The 23,220-nt window shown below is 40.0% G+C and overlaps 1 protein-coding gene across 1 annotated transcript in view; it reads left to right on the forward strand.

Moving 5' to 3' along the window:
• The window catches only part of mei4 (meiosis-specific, MEI4 homolog (S. cerevisiae)), an 81,606-nt gene that overhangs the window by 4,739 nt on the left and 53,647 nt on the right, over positions 1-23,220 (forward strand). Inside the window, exon 4 of the mRNA XM_084953248.1 lies at positions 17,718-17,849. Within this exon, the coding sequence (XP_084809374.1) occupies positions 17,718-17,849 (132 nt within the window). The remainder of the gene's footprint in view (positions 1-17,717; positions 17,850-23,220) is intronic.

The following is a 23,220-nucleotide window of genomic DNA, read 5'->3' on the forward strand; positions in this document are numbered from 1 at the left end:
GCTCAAAAACAGGCTCATGCTAACGGTTTCATTCACACAGGGATCATCTCCTTTGTCTTTGTGTCATTTTCTGTCTTTAAACTAAAAGCGGTGCAGACTTTTTTTCTTCTGCACATTTACTTTTCAGGGCTGCACCTCCCTTCAGGTCATTTAGTTTTACACTAACATCACCCAAAAGCCAGCTTCCCAAGAGGCTATTATTATATTTAATTTTTGGGGGGTTTGTGTGAAAATATGTGTCGATTCAGCTGAATGTAGCAGCAGCGGAGAGCTCAGAGGCAAATGTAAAAAATGATCATTAGCCCAGTGAACCACCAACAACCACAGAGTGTGATTAGGGGTGAAAGAGACGCGTCGCTGGGGTGGATTTAAAAGCCGGCTCTGCAAACAGCACAACTGTTTTCAGTCTCTCCAGTTTTTCTTTTGATCAATCCCTCTGTAAAAAACAGAAAAAAGAAAGAAAAGACTCAGTTACAAAGATATAAAACAGAGGAGCAACTCTGAGGCTCTCAGAGAGGCTGCGAGTGGCTGTAGCAACGCAGATATTTGTTGTGCAGAGAGTTAACATGTTGCTGTCTTTGTTTTCATCCTCATGAAACTGGAGCTTTTTCTTTTTTCCACATGAATTCTGAACAGTGTTTGTTCGATGTTGCTCTGCCATAAGTGTACACAGTTCGACATAACCGGTGGCCCGATGTCCAGTTTACGGGACACTAAACCTGGATGCACTACAGTCGACATCAAAACCTTCACATGTAAAAAGATAATATTTCCTCCAACCAAGATGAAGAGAAACATCCAGCCACCACTGCTTTGTGTTATACAGCAAAGTAAATGAAAAGCTTAAGCTCTCTGTATGCAGATGAAGTTTTATTTCTCCAGTCTCTTAATTCCTCATATTTCTTGTAAACTTTGCTGCAGGCCAACAGCAGCTGTCCTCCTCCTTTCTAATAGAAGTGCCTGCAGCCAACAGGGGTGACTGAAAGCTGCAGTTGGTCAGTTATTTGCAGATGTTTATAGATTAATAATAGAAGACTGATAGGATGTGTAGTGGGGGTCACAGGTCAGGTGTATTTTCATTACTGAAAATCCTCGGCTTGGTTTGGATGAGGAACTATGAATTAAAGTGTGAGTAACACTGAAGTGCTGCCAATCAAATGCACTTGATTGATTTATAATCAGTAACTGTGAACCCATACTGTAAAACGGCTGCTGTATGTGCTTACAGCAGTTTGCTGATCTGCAGCATTCAGTTGCCACATCGGATTAGACATCCCAGCAGATTCACCCTGAGGTCAAGCTGTGCAAAACAGCAAAAGACCCAAGAGCTCCATCTGAGACTGTACCGGCCTCAGTCAGCCTGTGGGAGGTTAAAGTTCACGAAAAAGACTGAACAAGTACGGCCTGGTTGGAATGGCAGCCATATCTTTGCTCTAAGCTTCCTGGAGCCATTTAAAAGAAATGCAAATGAAGGGACAATAATATGAAAATAATAAAAACTGTTAATACATCAAACAGATGTAGAGAAAGAGAGAGCATTACAGCACATCTAACCAGCATGTCTGAAGATCCAGAGAAGTCATGTGATTGTAAATGATTTACATTTACAATTTTATTCTGCGCTTTATTTGCATGCCTACAACTTCACATCTCGGAAGCTTGTGTTTTGTTTGCTAACAAGATTTTCTGAGCATTAAAACTGTTAATGCAGTGTCCAGGATTTTCCTGCACTGAGGTTCACGCCAGGGCGCTGACAGGAGTTTGTTTTAGCTGAAACAACAAAAAGTCTTATTTGTACAAGTGTTTCCTGTCAGTACAATCCAGGCTACAATATATGTAGTGTTACCTCAGATGATTTCTTCATGCTGGAAACACATTTTATTTTGAAAGCATCATGTGTGAGCTTGAGCTGGCACTGAGTGTGTTTCCATTACAGTAACCTTGTATAGCAGTGTCGACATCATTACATTGAAACTTCTTTCAAAGCCGGCCGAGTCCATAATGGGGAACGCTGCTTTTAACACATGACACCGTCCTGGCAGGTCCTGGCTGCCGGGAAATGGAGATGAAAGTGAGCTGAGCGGCAAAAAACGAGGTTATCCCGTCTGAACGCTCAGGGAAAAAATTGCTTGTCCAACCAAGATGGCTGCAGGCAATTTCTTCTCGCTGCTTGTCGGGACTTACGCTGAAGAAACAGGAGTTTCCCTGTGAGATATTTAGTGGTTGTCGGTTTAAAGGAAGAGGGTGTGAAATCATTTCAGTTTAACGAGAACTTAAATGTCCCAGCAGAGATGCGCTGCTGTGCAGCCTTACAGGACTGATAATCACAATAATGCAGAGTGAATTCAAACTGAGCAACATCAGCCGGAAGAACGGGGTTTAACTACGACACCAGCACCAGCACTTGATCATTTTAAAAGTATGTGATATATGTAATGGGCACATTTGATCTGTTTAAGCTACACTCGCATTAAAAGAAATTTAGCCTGGAGAGCCTCAAAATTGTAATTCGTATTTATCATTGCTGTTAGTGATTCTTTACAATCTATGAATGTAAACCTGTATAGCCACTACACAAAAAAACATAAACATCAAAAATCAGTAGTTGCACTGAAAGTAGTTGCAGCGACCAACAGGCCACCCGGAGGTTGAGGATTTAACACCTTTGCCTGGCAAACTGTCTCCAAACAATCACTGTCTGAATCGGACCGACTGCAGTCACTCTGAGACATTGGTAAAGGTTTGCAAATAACTGCCGTCTGATGTAGAAATGTAGAGAGTTTGCCAAGAAACTGCAACTACTCAGGGTCAGCCTGCACCGACGAGTACAGCTTATCTCTTTGCATTGGGGGACTGAACTGGCCATATTTCTGTATAAAAGCAAGGCTGCTGAGCTCCTGTTGATTTGCAGTTAGGAGGCCGTCACTCACAGCAGCATGGCCAAGCTGGTGACCACCATGAGGAGGAGGTGCCAGGCGTTTGTGGCTGTGTGCGGTTCTTCCACATGCTACTGATCCCCCTGTTTGCTAAATCAGTAAATTGCTAAATTGCCATTATGTGTCGCTTCTTGACCTTTCAGTCATCCAATCCAATAAGCCCAACCAAACAAAAGTCAACAGCAGAAAAAGCTGTTTGGCACTGAGGGGGAAGATTGAACAAGTTTTTCAAAAAAAAGTACAAATTTCCTTATTTTCTTATGCTGAGATTATATATTTTTGGGTGTTTTCAGTCTTTAAAATAGAACAGTCTGGAGAAAACCGGAAAGCTGGAGTAAAATTGGTGGATAACACAGTAAATGGCTACCTGCTAAACCCAGTGAGGTAGATTGCGGCCCTATTTATGGAGAATTTTCTCTTTCAGATCTGTGAGGTTCTGGCTGTGAATTTTTGCTAATGCAGACAGCAACAGATTTGTGATTTTTCACTGATTTATCACATTTAATGACCGTACTAGCAGAACCAGATTGCATGCAGTGGCCAGCTTGACCCCATTCAGTCAAGAAACTGATAGCTGACTGATTCTGTTATTTTTATGTTTTATCACCATCTTCATGGAGCAAAAGTCACTTTGGAAACGATGTGGTCCCCGTCTTCGAAGCGCCCAATTCACAGGGGGCGAGATTCAAAGTTTATTGCACACAGTTCCAGTAACTTCTCCTCCAACAGTTTTCCCCAGTGTGACTCCAACTCAGAGCAAAAATCCTCTTTGATGGTTCGATTTGACCAATCAGTGATGCATGTGCAATCACTGTTTCTGATGTGCTCCCTCCTCTTTCAGTCTGGGTTTTGATATTTTCTTTTGCAGAATGAAGCAGCGCTCAGCACAGAGGTGTAAAGTTTCTCCTCTGAGTCAGACATGGTTGTACACAGGCAGAGAAATAGCTTTTAAAATGTGATCGTTCTTCTGTAGGTGATGCAGTTCACTGAGCTCAGCTGGGCCCGTTCTTAAAATGCAGCAGCTCCAGGCTGTGGTGCACTCTGGTGCACTGATGCTGCCGAGCCTGGAGAAACTGGTTTTTCTGCCTCTTCTGTTATCGATGCGCTCTGGTGTGGTGGATGAACTATAGAACAAAACAGCAGCTTTGGGACGAAGCCTTTGCATGTTAATTCAGAGCTGTTGGCACTGAAACATCCCAGATACTGCGCACTGCTAACAGTAATACTGTAAAAACATTTTACAATGCTTTAATGTCTAACTCATTAAAGCATTAAAAAGCAGCAGCAGATGATAATTTCTGGAATAACTAGTGCTGTGCAAAAGTTTTGAGCCATCCCTTTAAATTTATCTGGGAAAATGGGAAATGGGTTTAAAGATTTTGTAAAACTCTGAGCAGCTCTCTGTCAGCTCTGTGAGGATCTTCAGGAATCGTTCTCCAGGTTGCTTGAAGGACAATCAAGACTCTTCTTTGGATGCTTCTACGTTTTGTTCTGTTCTCTGTCAGGATGATCTCATGCTGCTTCAGAAATGCTGAGGTCCAGGCTCTGGGAGGCCCATCCATGACTGATATATAAGGTATATGTTATTATAACTGTTTGAATATTTAAAAATCATGCACATCCTTTGTTTTGACTGGGGGTGGCACAGGTTGAGGTTTTTGCTTGGCCATGTTACTTTTTGTAGTTTTCTGCTCTCCTCTTGTTTCCAGTGTTTGCTTTGGTCTGATGAATGAAATGTTGCATTCTCCAAGTTAAGAGTTCGCAGTCTGTCGGTGTTAACAGAAAATAGGGTAATGAAACTTTTCAGCACGACGTTTTCATGAAGTCTGAGCTCTTCGACCTCGTGGTTGGCAGTTGGAGAGGCAGATGCTGTCTGTTTACATGTTTCCTGTCACTCCTGATTAACCTGTAACACGATCGGACTGGAATACGGCTCATCATTAGCTCATCACTGATAAACACAGCTGCTCTGTCATATCAAATGCAAGCATACAAAAACCCCTTTAGCTTGATTTTCCTGGCAGGAGGAGTGTGGACCTGGCTACAGAAACCAGGTGTAACGGCCTTCATTGTTGAGCATGTGAAGCGTTTTCACTTGTTAAAATGGAAAAGACACTGAACCCTGCTGTGTCACATGTTTTATGCCATCCAAACATTCACTTATTTTTAGGTTTTTAAATACTCAGAGGTCCCACTTATTCTACGTATTTGTTATTAAGTAGTTTGCAGAGGAGCACCTTATGAACCGTCTTATTAAATAATTAAGAGCGCTTATATCTGAAGCAAAGTGTGGTCATTCACTGCTCTATCTTTAAACGCGGGGCTCTGGGGTCTCCAGCACACTAAGCATTTTCATTGTGCAGCTGATAGCCTTCTCTCAGCTTCCATTAAAAATTTGCATTCTCTGTAACTTCTTGGGTCAGGACGTTGGAAAGGACTTTGAGGATAGCCGTTTAATGAACTCTTTCTGGTTCTGACGAACACGCCATCGCTCTGCCAGTCAAACTGATTGTCACAGACAGTTCGTATATGGCAGAGGAGGTCAGAGATGAAGGGCAGGGGTAATTATAATACTGGAAACGGCTCCTGACATGATCGAGGAGGAAAAAACGGCAGCTGGGACACGACTGTAAAGCTTTCTGACACCAGACTAATCTATTAAACACGCCGTTCAAGAACAATTTCATATCTGTGAGCAGACGAGATTGTCTGGCAAAGTTCGTGGAGCTTTGAGTAGATTTCAGTGTCTCCCTTTAACTGACAGAGATGAGGGAGAACACTATTGTGCATTATTATGACCTCCCTGCCTATTAAAACTGTTGAAATCATTTAATAAACAAAATCAGTCTTGATCCAGTTTATCGTGAGATGTTTTATACACAAGCAGTCGCTCTGTTTCTGTCAGGAACTTTCGTTTAATTGCAAACACAATTGAACACAAAATAATAAAACTTACTTTTAAATAAATGATTAATCTGCTTGTTATTACCTCATGCAATTGCTTTAAAAAAGAGAGAAGGACTTAAATGTTATATCTTTCAGGATTTTAAACTCAAAGTATTCCTTGTCTTGCCCGGAGTTCTTCTTCGTTTTGCAAATACATAAACCAAATGTGCGGAAATTATAGGTTATATAAAGCGAATAATTTTGGATCCGCTTCCCCACCATAATTTATCTGAAATTAAAGAACCTAGGTGTGATTCACAGTCTCAGCTTTAATTTTAGATTTAAAAACTCGAGCGCTTACAGACATTTTTATACCCAATTTCCTCTTATCGAGGACTAACATGTAGCTGGACAAATTGTCATAATCATTGTTAAAATGCTAATTTGTAATACGCTGTGGAGAGTCTTTTGCATGCGGCTCAGTCTGACCCTTCAGTCATTTGTGATGGTTTGTCAGGATTTATTGTAGCTGTTTTTAGTCTTCGTTTGTTTGTGGGTTGAAATGCTGATAAAATCAGATTAATGAGCAACATAGTCGTACCTCAACCTTCAAAGATTTCTGGATCGACTTTGCTGATTATTTTGGGTCATTGTTGGTCTAATTCATTGTTCCTGAAAGGTTTGGTGTGAGTTAAGGCGGGCCTTGGTATTTTATTATTCTAATATACATCAGCATACAAAAGTAATGAATGAATTATTGGACCATTACTTTGTAGGGACTTATCTAAAATTTTAAAGTGAAATTTTATACATGAAATTTAGTTTTTAAAGGGATCCAATCAAACAGTCCAGCACTTTAAGAACAAGAGCATTCAGAGAGTTAGTACAGCCCTTCCCCTTTAGGGTAAGGGCTCTACTAACACTTACACTAACTTGTACTAGCACTTTGTTTTTATGATGACGTTAGCCTGTTATGGTGTCACTGTCATGCTGAATTGAAAAAATAAAAAGCGTGTTGGACAGCTGTCTTTGTGCCTGTTCATATGATGTATTACTCTATGTGGTTTCTCGACATTTTTTTTTCCAAGGTGAACTTTGGGCGCTAATAATGAAGGTGAAGGTTAGCTTAGTAAACCTAGGTACTTATGTCCCCAAAGATCAGGTGTGTTGTTGGGAAGCTTGAAGATGTTTTTACTGATTTTGACATTTGTTGTGACCTTGACCTGATTTTCGCTAAAATTAAATCAGCTCAAATGGTTATTGGTATCTGCCATCACACCAAATTTTAAAATTATATCTCTCAAACTATGTTTGTTTGTCCGTCTGGCTGTTAGCAGTCTAGCGTCAAACAGAACTGATTGACACGAAGCTAACATGACGACCTTCTGGGAGAAACCCATCCAACTTAACTGAAACCTCCATATTTTCAGTCTTCTCTCTGTGGTAGACTTTGCTATCTTGATAGGTTGAGAGGATCCTGTGATCAGCCACCACTACTGTTCTCTCCTGTAGAGACATCAAGAATTTTTTTATATTTCAGATTAAGTTATTTGGCTCTCATGCCTGTTTCACTTGCACAGAGAGCCACAGTTTTGACTGTTTGCATGTTTATTTAATGAAGAAATGTAAAAGAATTGCCCAAACTTGTTTGAAATGTGCTGTTACAATACATTCAAGGCCCTGAGAAAGACGAGGTTCCATATCCTAAACCCTTTCTCCAATTTGTGTGTGAATGGCATCAAATAAAACAAATCTGCACTTGAATATGCTTCGGTCCAGAGTTCACTCCTTCCACACATCAGTGAGCATCGGGCTGACTGTGTTGCTGGCTCACTGATTATCTTTGGACCACTTTTGGTGGGTACTTCATCACTGGTCCTTGCTGTTGTCGAGATGCTCTGTCTCGGTCATTCAACCATCACAATCTGTGACTTTCTAAAGTCTCAGATCCATTTTCTTTCCATCAGTGAATCAACACCAAGAACTGACTGTTCCCCCGTTGCCCTCATGTATCCCACCCTTTGGCAGTGCCACTGTAACAAGATAATCAGTGTTATTCTCCTCACCTGTCAGTGTGTTTGGTGCTGTGGCTGACAGGTGCCTGTTGTAATATTTAACTTGTTTTTCTCATCTTGCTGTGTGGACATATTCACTCATGCCATCCAGCACAAGTCTTATCAAAATCGACGCTCTAACTCTTCTTTATGTGATGACTTTTTTTCCCCACAAAACAAGAGGTGGTCTTTATACATGAATCAGAGGTCCTGGAAATTAGGTTTTGGAGATGGAAGGCGAGGTTCAGGTGCAGTTTAACACAAGTCCTCTCGCAGTTTTTCTTTGTTGGGGGACAGCTATAAAACAACTGATCATCCAGCATGGAGTGATTTATTCTTTAATCTTTTGTTTTTCTTATTATGACTTGAAATGTTGAATCGAGTGACTCATAAGAAATAGGTTTTAAAAAGTTAAAAACACCATAAAGTGACTTTAATCACTGCTTTTTTAAAACTTTGTATTCCTAGAAATATGGAGTAGTGCAGGGGTCGGCAACCCAGGGCACGCGTGCCACAGCTGGACTGGCCATCAGCCCACCGGGCATTGTGATGGTGATTTTTCGTTTTTATGGGCCGATTGTTTTTTGTTTGTTTGTTTGTTTTGTAATGGTATAAACAATGAAAGGTGGTGGACTGGCCGGATGCTGGTCGATGTGTAAAAATAACTCGGTTGTTTGGTGGTGGCTATGGCGGAGCTTCCACAGAGGCCAGCAGGTGGATGACGGAAAGGGGAGGCAGGAGGAGGAGAGAACTGAACTTCAGGTAAGAAGTAATGACCTGCAGTCTATCTGGGTCAGATATAAACCAAGTTTAGGTGGAGTTTATTTTCATTGTGCTTACTTTTTACAGTCAGTTACAATAACTCTTACTAGCTAGCATGACGGAGTTTCTATACAGCTGGGTGGGTGCTATGATGTTACTGATAGTGAACTTTATTTTATTCATAAGGTTAGTTAGTAGAGTTGCCAACCGTCCTGTAAAAACTGGAATCGTCCCGTATTCAGAGAAAATATTACGCGTTTCGTATTGAGCTGAGAAGGAACACAGTTTGTCCCGTACTTCAGCTAGAATTAAAAAAGACACAAAGCTGGAGTTTTTCTGTGTCTTTACGCTGCACAGCTGCCTCTTCTTCTGTCATTCTCTCCCCCTCCCTCTCCTGTTGCTACTTCAATCATGAAACTGATCAATGATCAGCTGATCGGCTTTTCTCTCTTGTTTGTTTATTGCCCACTTTGCGCCAGAAAGAGAGATGTCGCGTTAAACAACAGCAGCACGTTTAAGCTTGATCAGCTGTTGTTAGAATTTATTTAATATTAATTTCTAGTATTAGCCGTTGTTTGCTGGAGCCAAAGCTGTAAAGCTGCTGGTCATGATATCGGTTTGGATATGTGGTGAGCTGAACAGGTAAAGGACTAACAGGTTTACCTTTTAGGTGAAATGAATGAGTTGAAGGGAAGTTATGAACTGTTTCTGAGAGACAAATAACACCAGGATCATTTTCTACGTAGCTGAAAACTGGTAACTGTGCAGGGGTGGGTCTAGCAAAGTTTTGCCAGGGGGGCAGGTAGGGCATTAACAGGGAGAGGGGGGCACAAAGAAATACTTTTCTTTCTTATTCTCATTTAACCCTTTAAGACCTACCATAGAACCAAGTCCGCCAGAGTTATCTTTATATTTGTACATGCTGTAGTACCATTTTTGGGAGCATTTCAAGTTGCTATACATCAATATAACTGTTATAGCCCAGATTTTGATAATATGTATGCATTAAGTTTATAATAACTACATAAATTGCAAAAAAGTGCAATAAACTACAAAAAATTGTTGTTGTTTTTTTTGTTTTTTACATATATTTCTAGTTAGAGAAATTTAAGTTTTGTTCCTCAAAACTGTAAATACATTAAAGTTGCACAAAATAGTTTCTAACAACAGGAAATTTATTTTGAGTGTCTTCATAGTTTTATTTTTTAGATACACAAATTATTATATACTGCTGGAAAAATGAAAATAGTGCAATTTGAGTTCTAAGCATCCCAGAAACTATTCAGAAAAGTATGAAGTCAAACATGACTTTTAAAAACACCAGTACAGGCTTATAAGGCCCCGATGGTACAAAACTACATTTTCCACGAAAATGACGTCACTTCCAGTTTCGGCCAGGTAATGGTGGACACGCGACAGTTCGCGCTGACATCTATTCCAACATAGGAAGTGTTATAAACAGCTGATCGGATCGGCAAAGCGTGTTTCTGGAATATTATGTTTTTGTTGCTGCAAGTGCTTTTTATGCTGTTTTTGCAAAGCTATATGTAGAAGGAAACCGTGACTTAGGACAAGTTGATGGCATAAGATGTAAGTACAACTCCTCCGGTTTCATGTGCAAAATTATTGTGCTAGCTTACGTGGTTCCAGTTCTACAGGGATTTAAAAAATAGTTACGGAAAATGGAGCGTGCCCGCTCCGACCGGTTTTAAAGGGTTAAAATGTCTAGCTTTTAATAAATAATTATCTGAATCTTACAACCAAAGTTTTTTATCTGATGTAAAATGTATACATATACCAACAAGACCGCGTACATCACTGTCACAACAGCGTTTGTTTTCATTGAAACGCTTTATGGCCTTTCCTATAATACCTGGTGGGCCCGTCTCTAGTCAAAGTGCCGGGCCAATTTTTTGTCCCAGTCCAGCCCCGGGCATGACACACAGTGAATTAATCTGAGAAGGTGCATTAGAAAATAAATGACCTGGCCAGTGATGCACATCGCAAATTAGCTCGCATAGACACATTAGTTGTGCCACTTCTTAATGACGGTATCTTAGCTAACAACCCCAACTACCAGATTAAACTTGTAATTGGCTAAAAATAACTTAGCCTACCGGTGAGAGGGACGTTGCTTGCTGGCAGTTTTTTCAAGCAATGTTGAACGTTCCATATTCAGACACTTCAAAAGCTTCAGGAGCATCAGCACCACGTAAATACACGGATACATCCGGATACTCGAGTCAGAATTCACAATGGGTTTTTGGGACTTTCTTGTGTATGGACCAATGTTTTCTTTTCTGAGCAAACCAGAAAGCTTTAATGAGCAGCTGGATTTGTGTCGCATTAACTGGCTGGACACAGAGGACATCGAAATGCAGCTGATTGAACTGAAAAGCTCGACTCTGTTGGGGTCAAAGTTTGCAGAACTACGAATGCAGCTGGAATCCACAGCTGTGCGTGTTCATGGAGCTTGCATTTTCACCTGCTGGACATCACTACCTGACAAGTTTAACTGTCTTCAGAACATTGCAGAGGCCTTATTGACAGTATTTGGCTCTACATATCTGTGTGAGCAGATTTTCTCTCACATGAAGAGTGTCTTCAGGTCTGAATGCTGGACACTCGGAGACCTGTGTCTCTGAGTGGGAGACCAGAGATCACATTAACATGTGTGTCTCTGTATTAACAAACATGCCATATTGGCCCAGTTTACTTTTCTTATCATTGTTGTGAGGAGACCATAAATAGCATTTGTATTTTCTGTTGTACAGTTCATTTGCTGTTATGGATAAAAAGTCTTTTTTTTGTTTCAAAATAGTTGATAACTATTCGCTGATAGCTGCCAACATCTGCGCACAAATATAATTCTATAAAGTTCTTCTATATAGTGTGTAACTGTTAATATAGAGCGTTATTAAATTTATTGCTAATGCAGTCATATGGCACATTGACTTCTGAGGACATTTTAGATGGCACTCGTCATCAGAAAGGTTGAGTAGTGAATTGTGCTGGAGGAAGCAGCTAAATGTCTGTTATGTAGTGACAGTCAGCGTTGTCAGAATCACAGCAAAGACAGTCGCTACAGCTCAATGCTGAATGTCAGTAATGTCAGTTTTAATAAAAACTATTAACTAAAGTTTAGTTACAGATAATAAGTGCTAAACTGGCAGTTATGAAGTGTTACCTTACAGATCTGCTCATATTCAGGTCATTTGCTTCATGTTTTTACACAGATTATTTTTGTTGTTGCTGCTGTTTATGCAAGTAGTTTTTAAATAGATTAGATACCCCAGTTCACCCTTCAATAACACTCGAAAGGTCCAGTTTTATTTATGTCTGTCTCCTATATCCCAATGGGGAGCTGGCTCCAAAGAAGAGAGGCCTGAAATGTTCTGCCTCCCATTTTACTTTTAAATACTCGAGGAACAACAAGTAAGCCTGCAGTCTGAGAGCAAACAGCTCTGCTGGGTTACTATGAGGTCTTCAAGGTATGATGGGGCCTGATTATTCAAGACTTCGACTTTGGAAAGGGTTTTCAGCATCACTGTGAGACAGGGCGTTTATAATTTTAACATTCTTCTAAAAGTTGGGATCTTCTGACAAACCTACTGAAATCTCGTATTCATTCACATGCTCCAGACTTCTTGGATAAGTTGCTACAGGTTGTGCATGCCTGTGTTTTAGCACTTAACCCCCTTTGTGCTCATTAACTTGATCACTTCTGTCAGTTACAGTCTTCATTAGATGCATTTCAGCATTTTGTTGAGCCGCTCAGTCATTTTGTAGTCGTGCAGAAAGGAATAACAAGAGATTTCACTGTTTGGGTGTTACTAAATTTGAAAACGGAGACCCATGTGACAGCTTTAGACAGTTTTATACCATCATTGTTTGGCCTTTTTCTGAAACCCTGGCTGTGTATTCAAACAGTGAAAACAGCTGAGTAAGAGTCCTCTGCAAGTTTCAGCAAACTGCTTACAGCCTCAGTTTACAGCTGCAGTTTATTCGGTGGTAGGTCCTGCCTTCAGAGCTGCTCAGGTCCTCACGGAGAGCTCTTATTTCTGCCTGCATTTCTCAGACACACCTGGACGAGCTGTTGTGTGCCAAGACGAATGAGATTGGACAAGATGAAGAGCTCACAGGGTGAAATTGCTAGCTCCGGATCCCCGAGCGGCTTCGTTCAAATGTCACTCTCCCTCTGTGCTGAACTGCAGACATATTTCATGCAGTAACCTTTCAAAGGGTGAACAGTTTGGTGTCTGTCTGGCTTCTTATAACTCCACCGCTGCCTCATCTTACCCATGTCATCCTTTTGTCTGCTGGACGAACTTTTATTACCTTCTCGTACCCTGGATCCAGCCAGTGTTTAAACTCTCCTTCATATCACACCATTAATTTTTCTGATGGTGCTGCCTTTCACTCTTACAGTGCCTTCACATATGCAGACAAATCATGAAGCTAGGCTTAAAAAAATAGGCATCTTGCACAGGTTTGTACTCTGTAACATCATCTTTCCAAAGGCATACAAAATAAATGCATTTTTAAAGGATGTGCAGGTAACGCATGAAAGACATGAAATAAGAAGATGTTGCAGTAAATTTAAAGGAAAAAAAAAAACTTCCAACGATCAAACCAAAGACAGTAATCCTCAGTCTGTCTCACAGCTGAACAGAAGGAGAATAACAAACCTTTACAAAGAGTGTGTCATACTGGTTGAAAGGCAAAATTTTTTTTCCAGCAGCAGAAAGGAGATGCAGGCTGGCTTTTTGTCTCTTTCATATAAATAAATAAAGATTTACACCTCTCTGCTGGGCTTCAAACTGCCAGGTCAGTCGTAGGTTAACTGGACGTGGTCCCTGCTCTAAATTGAAGTTTTAATGAAGTCTGAGAGTTGGGTATTTCACCCCTGGTTGCTGTTTTTGGAGCTGCCAGTCGGAACTACATCAGAGGACAGTTTGGATGTGTCGGCTGTAAAACGGCTGACAGTGTGTTTTGGGATCAGTATACTTTTAATATTCTAGTCAAAAAGCCTCTTATGAGCTCCATTAAAACTATTAAAAACACGCCAGTGAGCTGCACTGCTACCCTGAAGAGTCCTGCTGCCACAAATACTCAAGAAAGCGCCAAACACGCCACTGAAAATAGTCCTAAACAAATGCACTGTTTTTGTATGTTTGATGGGTGCAACATCACCTAGCTGCCTGGTTAAAGTACAGACCCCTTTTTTAAAGATAAAGCTTTGTCTTTAAAGAAGTGTTGGAGGTGTGTCACCGAGTGAGGACTTAGTGATCTGCTGGTTTTACCCAACCTAAGAATATTAATCTGACTTTGTTTGTTTGTTGATTGGTTTCTGTTGTGAACCTTTTATTGGGCAGCTTCTGTTTGGTTGGGAGGTCATTTAAGTTCGTAGTGCCAGCCTCAATCAGTGTCGAGTGATTGTTGCCGTCAGGATTCTCGTGTGTTTGAGAATTGCGAATTCTCAGAAGGATTTAAGACTGTGACTGAAGTCTGTTCTAATATTCATGCTGCACAAAGCGAAGGAGACGACAATCATCGAAGGTTCTGCAGAACTTTCAGACAGGAACTAACCTCACAAAACAGATTTCTCACGATGGATTCAGTCGCACATTCAGCCTGCTTTGGCGACCTTTCCAACCACCACAGTATTTAACCACAAAAATCACATAATCTTCACCAAATCAATATTTAATTATCACATATAAGGCACCCGTTTTCCACAGAATCGATCCACCAGCATAATTTTTTTTCCAGTCGACAGGTGAAAGATCATTAAGTAAAAGCTGAAATAATGAAACAAAAATAATCCTACTGGAAATGTGTCAAAGTATATTTAAATTCCCAGACTGGAAGTGCACATTATGCAGAACTGTATACATGGAATTATTGGAGTCGGTGTTAATTACTTTATACACTCCCGGGTAACTTAATCTGTAAAAACCTATTAACTTATGTTAATGAGATGAATCTGCAAAATTAAATTAGTGCTACAGTAGTACAGTACAAAAGACATTTTCCTCTAATATGCACGTTAGTTGAAAACCACAACCGATCAAAATAACCGCACACATGCAAGTAAAGGTAGGTGAACCCCAGCTTCTTTAACAGAATAATGCATAATAATACATGTTTTGTGACTGTATTAGATACACAAGCACTAATTTATCTTTTTGGTTTCACAGACAAGACTCACAGAGTTTAATTGATAATTAGAAAAGTTATTTTCAGCCGGTATTTATTTACGAGAGGTCGCCACAGCGAGGAGCTCCACGTGTTTGATTTGGCAGAAAGGGAACTAACATGAAAAAGTAAAAGTGGAAATGTAACACATACAGCACATACACCACAGGGTTTTCATATAAAGATGTTTTTATGATTTCCACCAATGGAAAACTGACAAGACTGATTCAAAAAAGGAAAAGAAAAATGTTGGAGTTCAGTTTATCCATCCATCTTTGCAAAACTGGAGCCTTGGCAAAGGATGCGCTCTGAGCGTAATCTGGAATTTAAAAACAGCTTTTCTGAGTCGACTGCTTCTACACCTGGGGCATCCAGTTAAAGGAAAACAAGGAAAGAAGCTCTGCTGCGGTTGGATCGAGATCTGAGTGTTTTATCATTGAAGTCAGTGTGTATCAGACTCTGCCAAAACTTATTCTTTTGTATTCATTTTTGGACTTTCCATTGACAAAACTGCATTATTTTACAAAATGGAGCAACTTCTGCTCCAGTTGAGTATTTCCATGTCAGATATTGAGCACGCTGCTATAAATCATGCTCTAAAATATTCTCAAGACTAAAAATATTTGGCTGCTCCTCTGTCATCGGGTGTCGGAGCACTTTCTCAGCTCAGCAGAGCTTTTCGGTGAAATTAGATTTTTTTCCCGACTGGAGTTAAATCAGCAGCTGAAATAATTTAAAAAGTTTGTTAATGAGCTTCGGGCAGTGTTTGTTTGTTCTAAATATGAGGCATCTGGAGGCTGTGGAGCAGCACAGAGGATGTGTTGGTGTGTGGAGGAGTTTCTTTGTGGCACACATAAAAATAAAAGGAAAATCTGAAATAGGTAGGGTCCTGATCTCTTATAAATCCATTCATCATTACTGAGACAAAGTCAAATAATGCAGAAAATAAAAGACGATAAGGGAAGATCTGGGTTAGATATGCTCTATAATCTGTGTCCAACCAACTAACTAATATTAAAAAAGTAAATAAATGTGACATAAAATAAACCTTAAGTACAATTAGGGCTGGGCTATATCATACCGTTCGCGGTAATACCGGTATAATGTTGGGCAACGATAAGAAAATGAAATATCGCGATAGAATATGGCCGCACATGGCGGAAAAAAGCATGGCGGCGAAAGCAGATCATTGAATGAAACGCATGAACCAGAATTGGTTTGTAAAAATGCTGCAACTTCAGTGGTGTGGAACTGGTTTAGCTTTCGTCCGTCAGATACACAACAAAGCACTATTTTTGGTAGAGCATGCTAGCGGGCCGTCGTTATTACCGTGTTTTTTGGAACATATGGCACACTTAAAATCAATCCTTTGATTTTTCTGAAAATCGACAGTGCCCCCTTGATGGATACAAAGCCGCACCGCTTGATGGATTGTCGGAGCATTACGGCTATCGTAGGCAGGAGCCTCGCGGAGTGATACGTACTGTGCTTCAACATAATATTACCGTATTGTGTGTGTATAACCTCATTTTAAGTTTTGTGGATATTATACATGGTTATGCTGAGGATATGCCTTTTGGTTAAACTGTCAGCGAGGAATTTGCATTTGCACTGTTAAATTTTTATATAACTTTAATGCACATAAAAAAAGGCTGCTGTTTAAGTGAAAATACATTGGTGGTTTTCTTTTTTTGCACTAATAAAGTTGTGGAGTTGTAAAGTATTTTGTCTAGTGTCAATTATATCGTCAGTTATATCGTTATTGCAAATTTTCAAATATATATCATGATAAATATTTTTTGGTCATATCGCCCTGCTCTAAGTACAATTACAGCCATTAATATTCAATACTTTAGTGTTTGTCTGAAAGAGGTTTCTCTTTTAAATGAGACTCAATATCACTACTTGTATAAATAAAGGTTAAATAAAAATTATATTAAATTTAAAAAAAAATCACAGATCGTGAAAGTGGTTTCTTCTGGCTCAGGTTGAACCATTAACTGGAGCCATTCGACGTGAACTGTGCTGACCAGTTGTACTGTTATTTGTTTAACACTGATTCAATTCATTGCCAAAAATATTTTAATAGGTAGCTTAATCTGTAATAATATAGCAGGAACATTATTTGTATTTGTAACTGAATTCTGTAGAATAATCAGTAATTTAAGCTCTAAAATAAATAAACAACCTATAATATTTTTTACATTAAACATAACAATATTATTATTCTCTTTTTTATGTCTTTATTTAAAAAACCAAACCCACCTGTAGAGGCAGTGCTGGGTTTATTCAGAAAAGGTCACACTTATTGCATTTTTCGTGACCTGCTGATTAGGATTTATCCTGATTCTGGTTTTCTTTGTTTTGTTACATCAGTGTTTTTTTTTTCATAAAAGTTTGGTGAATTCAAGTCGTTATCGAGTTGCCATTGGTCGTGCCGCTGCTGTGTGACAAACCATCTGTTAAAAAAAAGCTTATTCCAGTCACAGGCTGATATGAGGTGCTGCACAAAGGCCCAGTATCAGATTAAGAAAGCTTATTTTGAACTGGGAAACATTGTTCTACCTTTTCCTCATGTGTCAATAGAAAAAGCTTAATTAATTTCATAAACTAACTAGTTATTGTGTCTGTTGTAAAATGTGAGTGGAGAGAGATCCATGTTAAATGCATCACTAAATGATGTCCACGTTTTAGTTTATTTTACAAAGTTAATGATATCATGATGAACTGTTGATGCTGGACGTGAATCCTGCTGAAACTCTTTTTATGATTAGTTTAGAATCTTGAGAAATAGAATCAGTGTGTTTACAGATTTTATGTTCTGTGTTATTAAGTTCTTAAGTTCTAAGGAAGCATCATCGTGGTGTTTTTCCAAACTCAGCTCGAGCCTGCGGAGAAGCTGATGGAGTACGTGATCGCGCTGGGAAGCAGCCGCATGTCAGCATCTTTGCTCGTTCGTCACATCCTCTCGGAGATCGGCGCCTTGGCCGATCAGCTCTGGCAAGCCTTCCAGGTAAACGCCCGCTGCCTTCCCCACACCTGCTCCTCCTCCTCTTCTCCTGTGTCTTTGTTTTTGGCTCAGTGACAATGCTGATCCCTTTTGTTTCTTTCGCCCTCCGCTGCCCGCTGATAAACTGCAGGTTTATTTTCCCAGTCTCTGCAGCTTTGCAGCTCTTTTTTTAAAAAACCATGTTCAGATCATAAAGCTGTGACTCGTGCTCACTGTTTTTTTATTGTTTTTATTGCTCTTCCCCACAGAAATTTCATTCTCTGTCTCTCTGTCATATATCTATTTTTTATTTGACCTTTTTGCTCCTCAAAGTCTCCCTTTGTACGAGGCTTCAGGCCCAAACAGTTTGCCCTTATCGACTCATTGTCACGGTCGCGTCTGAAAGACCGTAATCAATACCGCTTCCTACAGGTTTCCTGTCCGCCGTATTCAAGTGTTTCTCAGTGGGTTTCACTGACCAGGTGAGAGCTGCGTGTGACCGGCGTTGCTTCCTGTGAAAGGCAGAGGCAGGTGTCCTGCGCAATGGAAATGTGTAAAAATCTAAATTTAAAAAAAAGGATACAGACAATTTTCCCCCTTCACTGCTCCTGCTGAGCTTCCCTCCCACTCAGCAGGGTCGGTCACGCTCACTTGTGCCTGTTTTTCTTCTCGAGAGAGCCGTGAGAGTCAGGCGATGCCAGAAAGAGAAATTTATCCATGCTGCATTTTTTTTTTAGAGCCAAGTTAAAGAGGACAAACAGCTGAACACACTGTTCACTGGAGATATTGACAATGCAAAACAGCCTTGAGCTGCAGTGAAGCCTTTGTCTCCAGCAAACTAGCAGTAATGGGTATCTGTAAGCAAGACTCTGAAGAGGTAGTCCTTCATAAAAGTGCGGCCCTGTTATCATCCTGTGTGCATGCACCAGGCCTGTAATTGCGAACTTGAATTAAGCAGGATGTTAAACCTGTTGCTATGACGGTGTGACATTTCCAAGCACACAGGCAGCCATCAGTGTGTCCATGGAAATGTCTCAGAGACCACCCCTCACCACCCCACAAGCCTTTTGTTCCCCTTTTCTTTCAAGGCTAGAGAGATGGGATTGAGATTGGTATTTGCAGACGGCGGTCCCATATTTGCCTGCAGCTCTCTGTGGTTCAGCCTCTCGGGGGAAGAGCTGTGTGGCTCCCATTATGTAAAAAACTGGAGAGCAGCATTTGAAACACACAATCATGCTCTGCTTCACAGTAAATGATGATGGCTGCCTCTGTTGAACCTTCAATTCTTCAATCACAGCCTTCAGAAGAAAACTATTTCAGCCTGCAGTCCTCAATATGTTTTAAATGCCTTCTCCTAACAAAGTATGCTGTTAAAAACACATAGAATGTATTCGTGGTTTGGGATAGAGCTGGCTGGACTCAAATTAGAGGATGTCTTTGACTCTGGAGTAGTTTTTCTGCCCCAAAATGGACCTTCAGTGAGATTGGTCCACATGAAGAAAAGAAAGTCTGCATCACCTTGCTTACATACACCATCTGTGCATTTTCCCTTTGTTTTAATAAACAAACATTTATTTTAAGCTGTAGCAGATTAAACATTACTTCAGAATAAACAATTTTGACCAAATTCCTGGTGATTTTTCCTTCAGTGGAAGACCACAACCCCTGTTATGGAGCCCAAAAATGTTTATATGGAAGCCTCAGCTTTCTTCATGTCTCACCTATGCTCCTCCATCTTATCAACATGACAGCCTTATAGCTTTAGAAGTTATATGGCCAGAAGTGTAATACCCAAATATACCATTGTGTTTAGTTACGGCAAATGTTCGAGCGATAACACTCAGCTTTGTGGTCCTACTTTTGCTTCATTGCACAAAAAGCAAATGCATACATTTGCCTAAGGAAAAAAGGGAAAAAAGAAAACACTGTGCCAGTTTTTTATATCAGGAAAATGTTTTAAACTCATTATTTGCACTCTGTACAGTTTTATATACAAGGGGAAACTGCTGAGTTGTCCACTTATTTAATGTAAAACCAAATGGAAAGCCTCAGGACAAAGTGAGAAGTGCTTTATGTAAGACTGCTATGTCCAAGTAGGGGATTAGTGAATATATGAGTTCAGACTGATTTTTAAAAATTTCTGCCCTTCACCCCAAGGGTGAAGTGCACAAAAAAACCCCTCAAAGTAAAAGTAAATGACACTCATTGTCAGCATTCATGAGGAATTAAATTCACTTTTAACTTAAGTATCAAGCAGACACCTCAACAACAGCGATTTCAGGTCTATTGGGCTGAAATGTAAGTAGAGTAAAACATAACCCCTTAAACATTTCACCAGAGACTTGCGGGATGTTAAGTAGTGAAAAGAAACATCCAGTGAAAGTTCAGTGAAAACTGTACTATGTCATAGATAAGAAGATTGAAAAGCAGTCACAGGCTCTAGTCCGATTTGTGCATGTAGGTCATTCCCCAACTGTGAGGTTCTTAAAATGCTCCAGCACCTTTAGTTTCCTGAAAATACATACAGTGTATAAATAATCTGATACGCAGAGGTAGAGATCTATGTAAACTTTTGTATAACAAAGCCTAAAGGTCAACGTTCTTGGGTTTCCACTGGTTTTACCCTTAGCTTTGGCTTTTTGGCTTGGGTTTGGAGTAGTTTTAGATCTAGTTTTGGTTTTAGATAAGTTTTTCTCTTTACTTTAGGCTTGGTTTTGAACTTGTGTTTAGACAAGTTTGAGACTTGGTTTTGTTCTAGAGTTTGGGCCTTTTTTTAGACAGGTTTGTTTTGGGTTTGGACTGGTTTTAGATTTTGTTTAGGGTTTGGGAGGGTTTTAGATTTATTTTTGGTTTTGGGCTGGTTTAGATCTATTATGGGTTTGGATTGGTTTTAGACTTTGTTTTAGGTTTGGGCTGGTTTTAGATCTAGTTTGGGCTGGTTTTAGATCTAGTTTTGGGTTTGGACTGGTTTTAAATCTAGTTTTGAACTTAGTTTTGGGTAGTTTAGGGATTTGATTGGTTTAAGACTTGGTTTTGATCTTGGGTTTAGGCTGGTTTTAGACTTTGTTTTGGGTTTGGACTCATTTTAGATCTAGTTTGGGCTGGTTTTAAATCTAGTTTTGGGTTTGCGCTGGTTTTAGGCTTTGTTTTGGGTTTGGGCTGGTTTCAGATCTAGTTTTGGGTTTGGGCTGGTTTTAGATCTAGTTTTGGGTTTGGGCTGGTTTTAGATCTAGTTTTGGGTTTGCGCTGGTTTTAGACTTTGTTTTGGGTTTGCGCTGGTTTTAGATCTAGTTTTAGCAGCAAAAACTAAGAAAAATGATGGAATAGGATAAGATAAAAAGAATAACACACTATACACAATACAGGGAGTGCAGAATTATTAGGCAAATGAGTATTTTGTCCACATCATCCTCTGCATGCATGTTGTCTTACTCCAAGCTGTATAGGCTCGAAAGCCTACTACCAATTAAGCATATTAGGTGATGTGCATCTCTGTAATGAGAAGGGGTGTGGTCTAATGACATCAACACCCTATATCAGGTGTGCATAATTATTAGGCAACATCCTTTCCTTTGGCAAAATGGGTCAAAAGAAGGACTTGACAGGCTCAGAAAAGTCAAAAATAGTGAGATATCTTGCAGAGGGATGCAGCAGTCTCAAAATTGCAAAGCTTCTGAAGCGTGATCATCGAACAATCAAGCGTTTCATTCAAAATAGTCAACAGGGTCGCAAGAATCGTGTGGAAAAACCAAGGCGCAAAATAACTGCCCATGAACTGAGAAAAGTCAAGCGTGCAGCTGCCAAGATGCCACTTGCCACCAGTTTGGCCATATTTCAGAGCTGCAACATCACTGGAGTGCCCAAAAGCACAAGGTGTGCAATACTCAGAGACATGGCCAAGGTAAGAAAGGCTGAAAGACGACCACCACTGAACAAGACACACAAGCTGAAACGTCAAGACTGGGCCAAGAAATATCTCAAGACTGATTTTTCTACGGTTTTATGGACTGATGAAATGAGAGTGAGTCTTGATGGGCCAGATGGATGGGCCCGTGGCTGGATTGGTAAAGGGCAGAGAGCTCCAGTCCGACTCAGACGCCAGCAAGGTGGAGGTGGAGTACTGGTTTGGGCTGGTATCATCAAAGATGAGCTTGTGGGGCCTTTTCGGGTTGAGGATGGAGTCAAGCTCAACTCCCAGTCCTACTGCCAGTTTCTGGAAGACACCTTCTTCAAGCAGTGGTACAGGAAGAAGTCTGCATCCTTCAAGAAAAACATGATTTTCATGCAGGACAATGCTCCATCACACGCGTCCAAGTACTCCACAGCGTGGCTGGCAAGAAAGGGTATAAAAGAAGAAAAACTAATGACATGGCCACCTTGTTCACCTGATCTGAACCCCATTGAGAACCTGTGGTCCATCATCAAATGTGAGATTTACAAGGAGGGAAAACAGTACACCTCTCTGAACAGTGTCTGGGAGGCTGTGGTTGCTGCTGCACGCAATGTTGATGGTGAACAGATCAAAACACTGACAGAATCCATGGATGGCAGGCTTTTGAGTGTCCTTGCAAAGAAAGGTGGCTATATTGGTCGCTGATTTGTTTTTGTTTTGTTTTTGAATGTCAGAAATGTATATTTGTGAATGTGGAGATGTTATATTGGTTTCACTGGTAAAAATAAATAATTGAAATGGGTATATATTTGTTTTTTGTTAAGTTGCCTAATAATTATGCACAGTAATAGTCACCTGCACACACAGATATCCCCCTAAAATAGCTAAAACTAAAAACAAACTAAAAACTACTTCCAAAAACATTCAGCTTTGATATTAATGAGTTTTTTGGGTTCATTGAGAACATGGTTGTTGTTCAATAATAAAATTATTCCTCAAAAATACAACTTGCCTAATAATTCTGCACTCCCTGTAGAATACAATACTATATGCAATAGAATAAAATACTATGTTGTCAGAAAAAAATCTAACATTTTAGAGTTTGGGTCTAGAATGAATGCTTTAACATTTACTTAATTTCTATTGCAGTTTTTAGGTAAAAATAGTTTGACTACATTTTAAAGTGATATAATAGGCTTCTAAAGCCCAAAGAAAAGGTCCAAAGTGCTTCAAATCCTCTTTTAATGACTAACTTTAGTCTTTCAACTAATGAACCAATTCAACACTATACAGCATTAAAATCACTAAAACTTTCTGGCCCATTCCTTAACGGCACCACACATAGCAGCTAATTTCAGCCTGAATGTTTATGTCACTAATACTGACTGCGTAAACTTGGAGTGACATTAAACTACATATTACTTTGCCGGCGACCCGCTGGGACTCTACAAAGACCCTCTAAGAGCTTCTGGTTTGTCATTCGAAAACCACTGAGCTCTGCAG

This window comes from Perissodus microlepis, chromosome 15 (assembly GCF_051167445.1).
Source record: "Perissodus microlepis isolate ML-2025 ecotype Zambia chromosome 15, ASM5116744v1, whole genome shotgun sequence".
NCBI classification, from domain to species: domain Eukaryota; kingdom Metazoa; phylum Chordata; class Actinopteri; order Cichliformes; family Cichlidae; genus Perissodus; species Perissodus microlepis.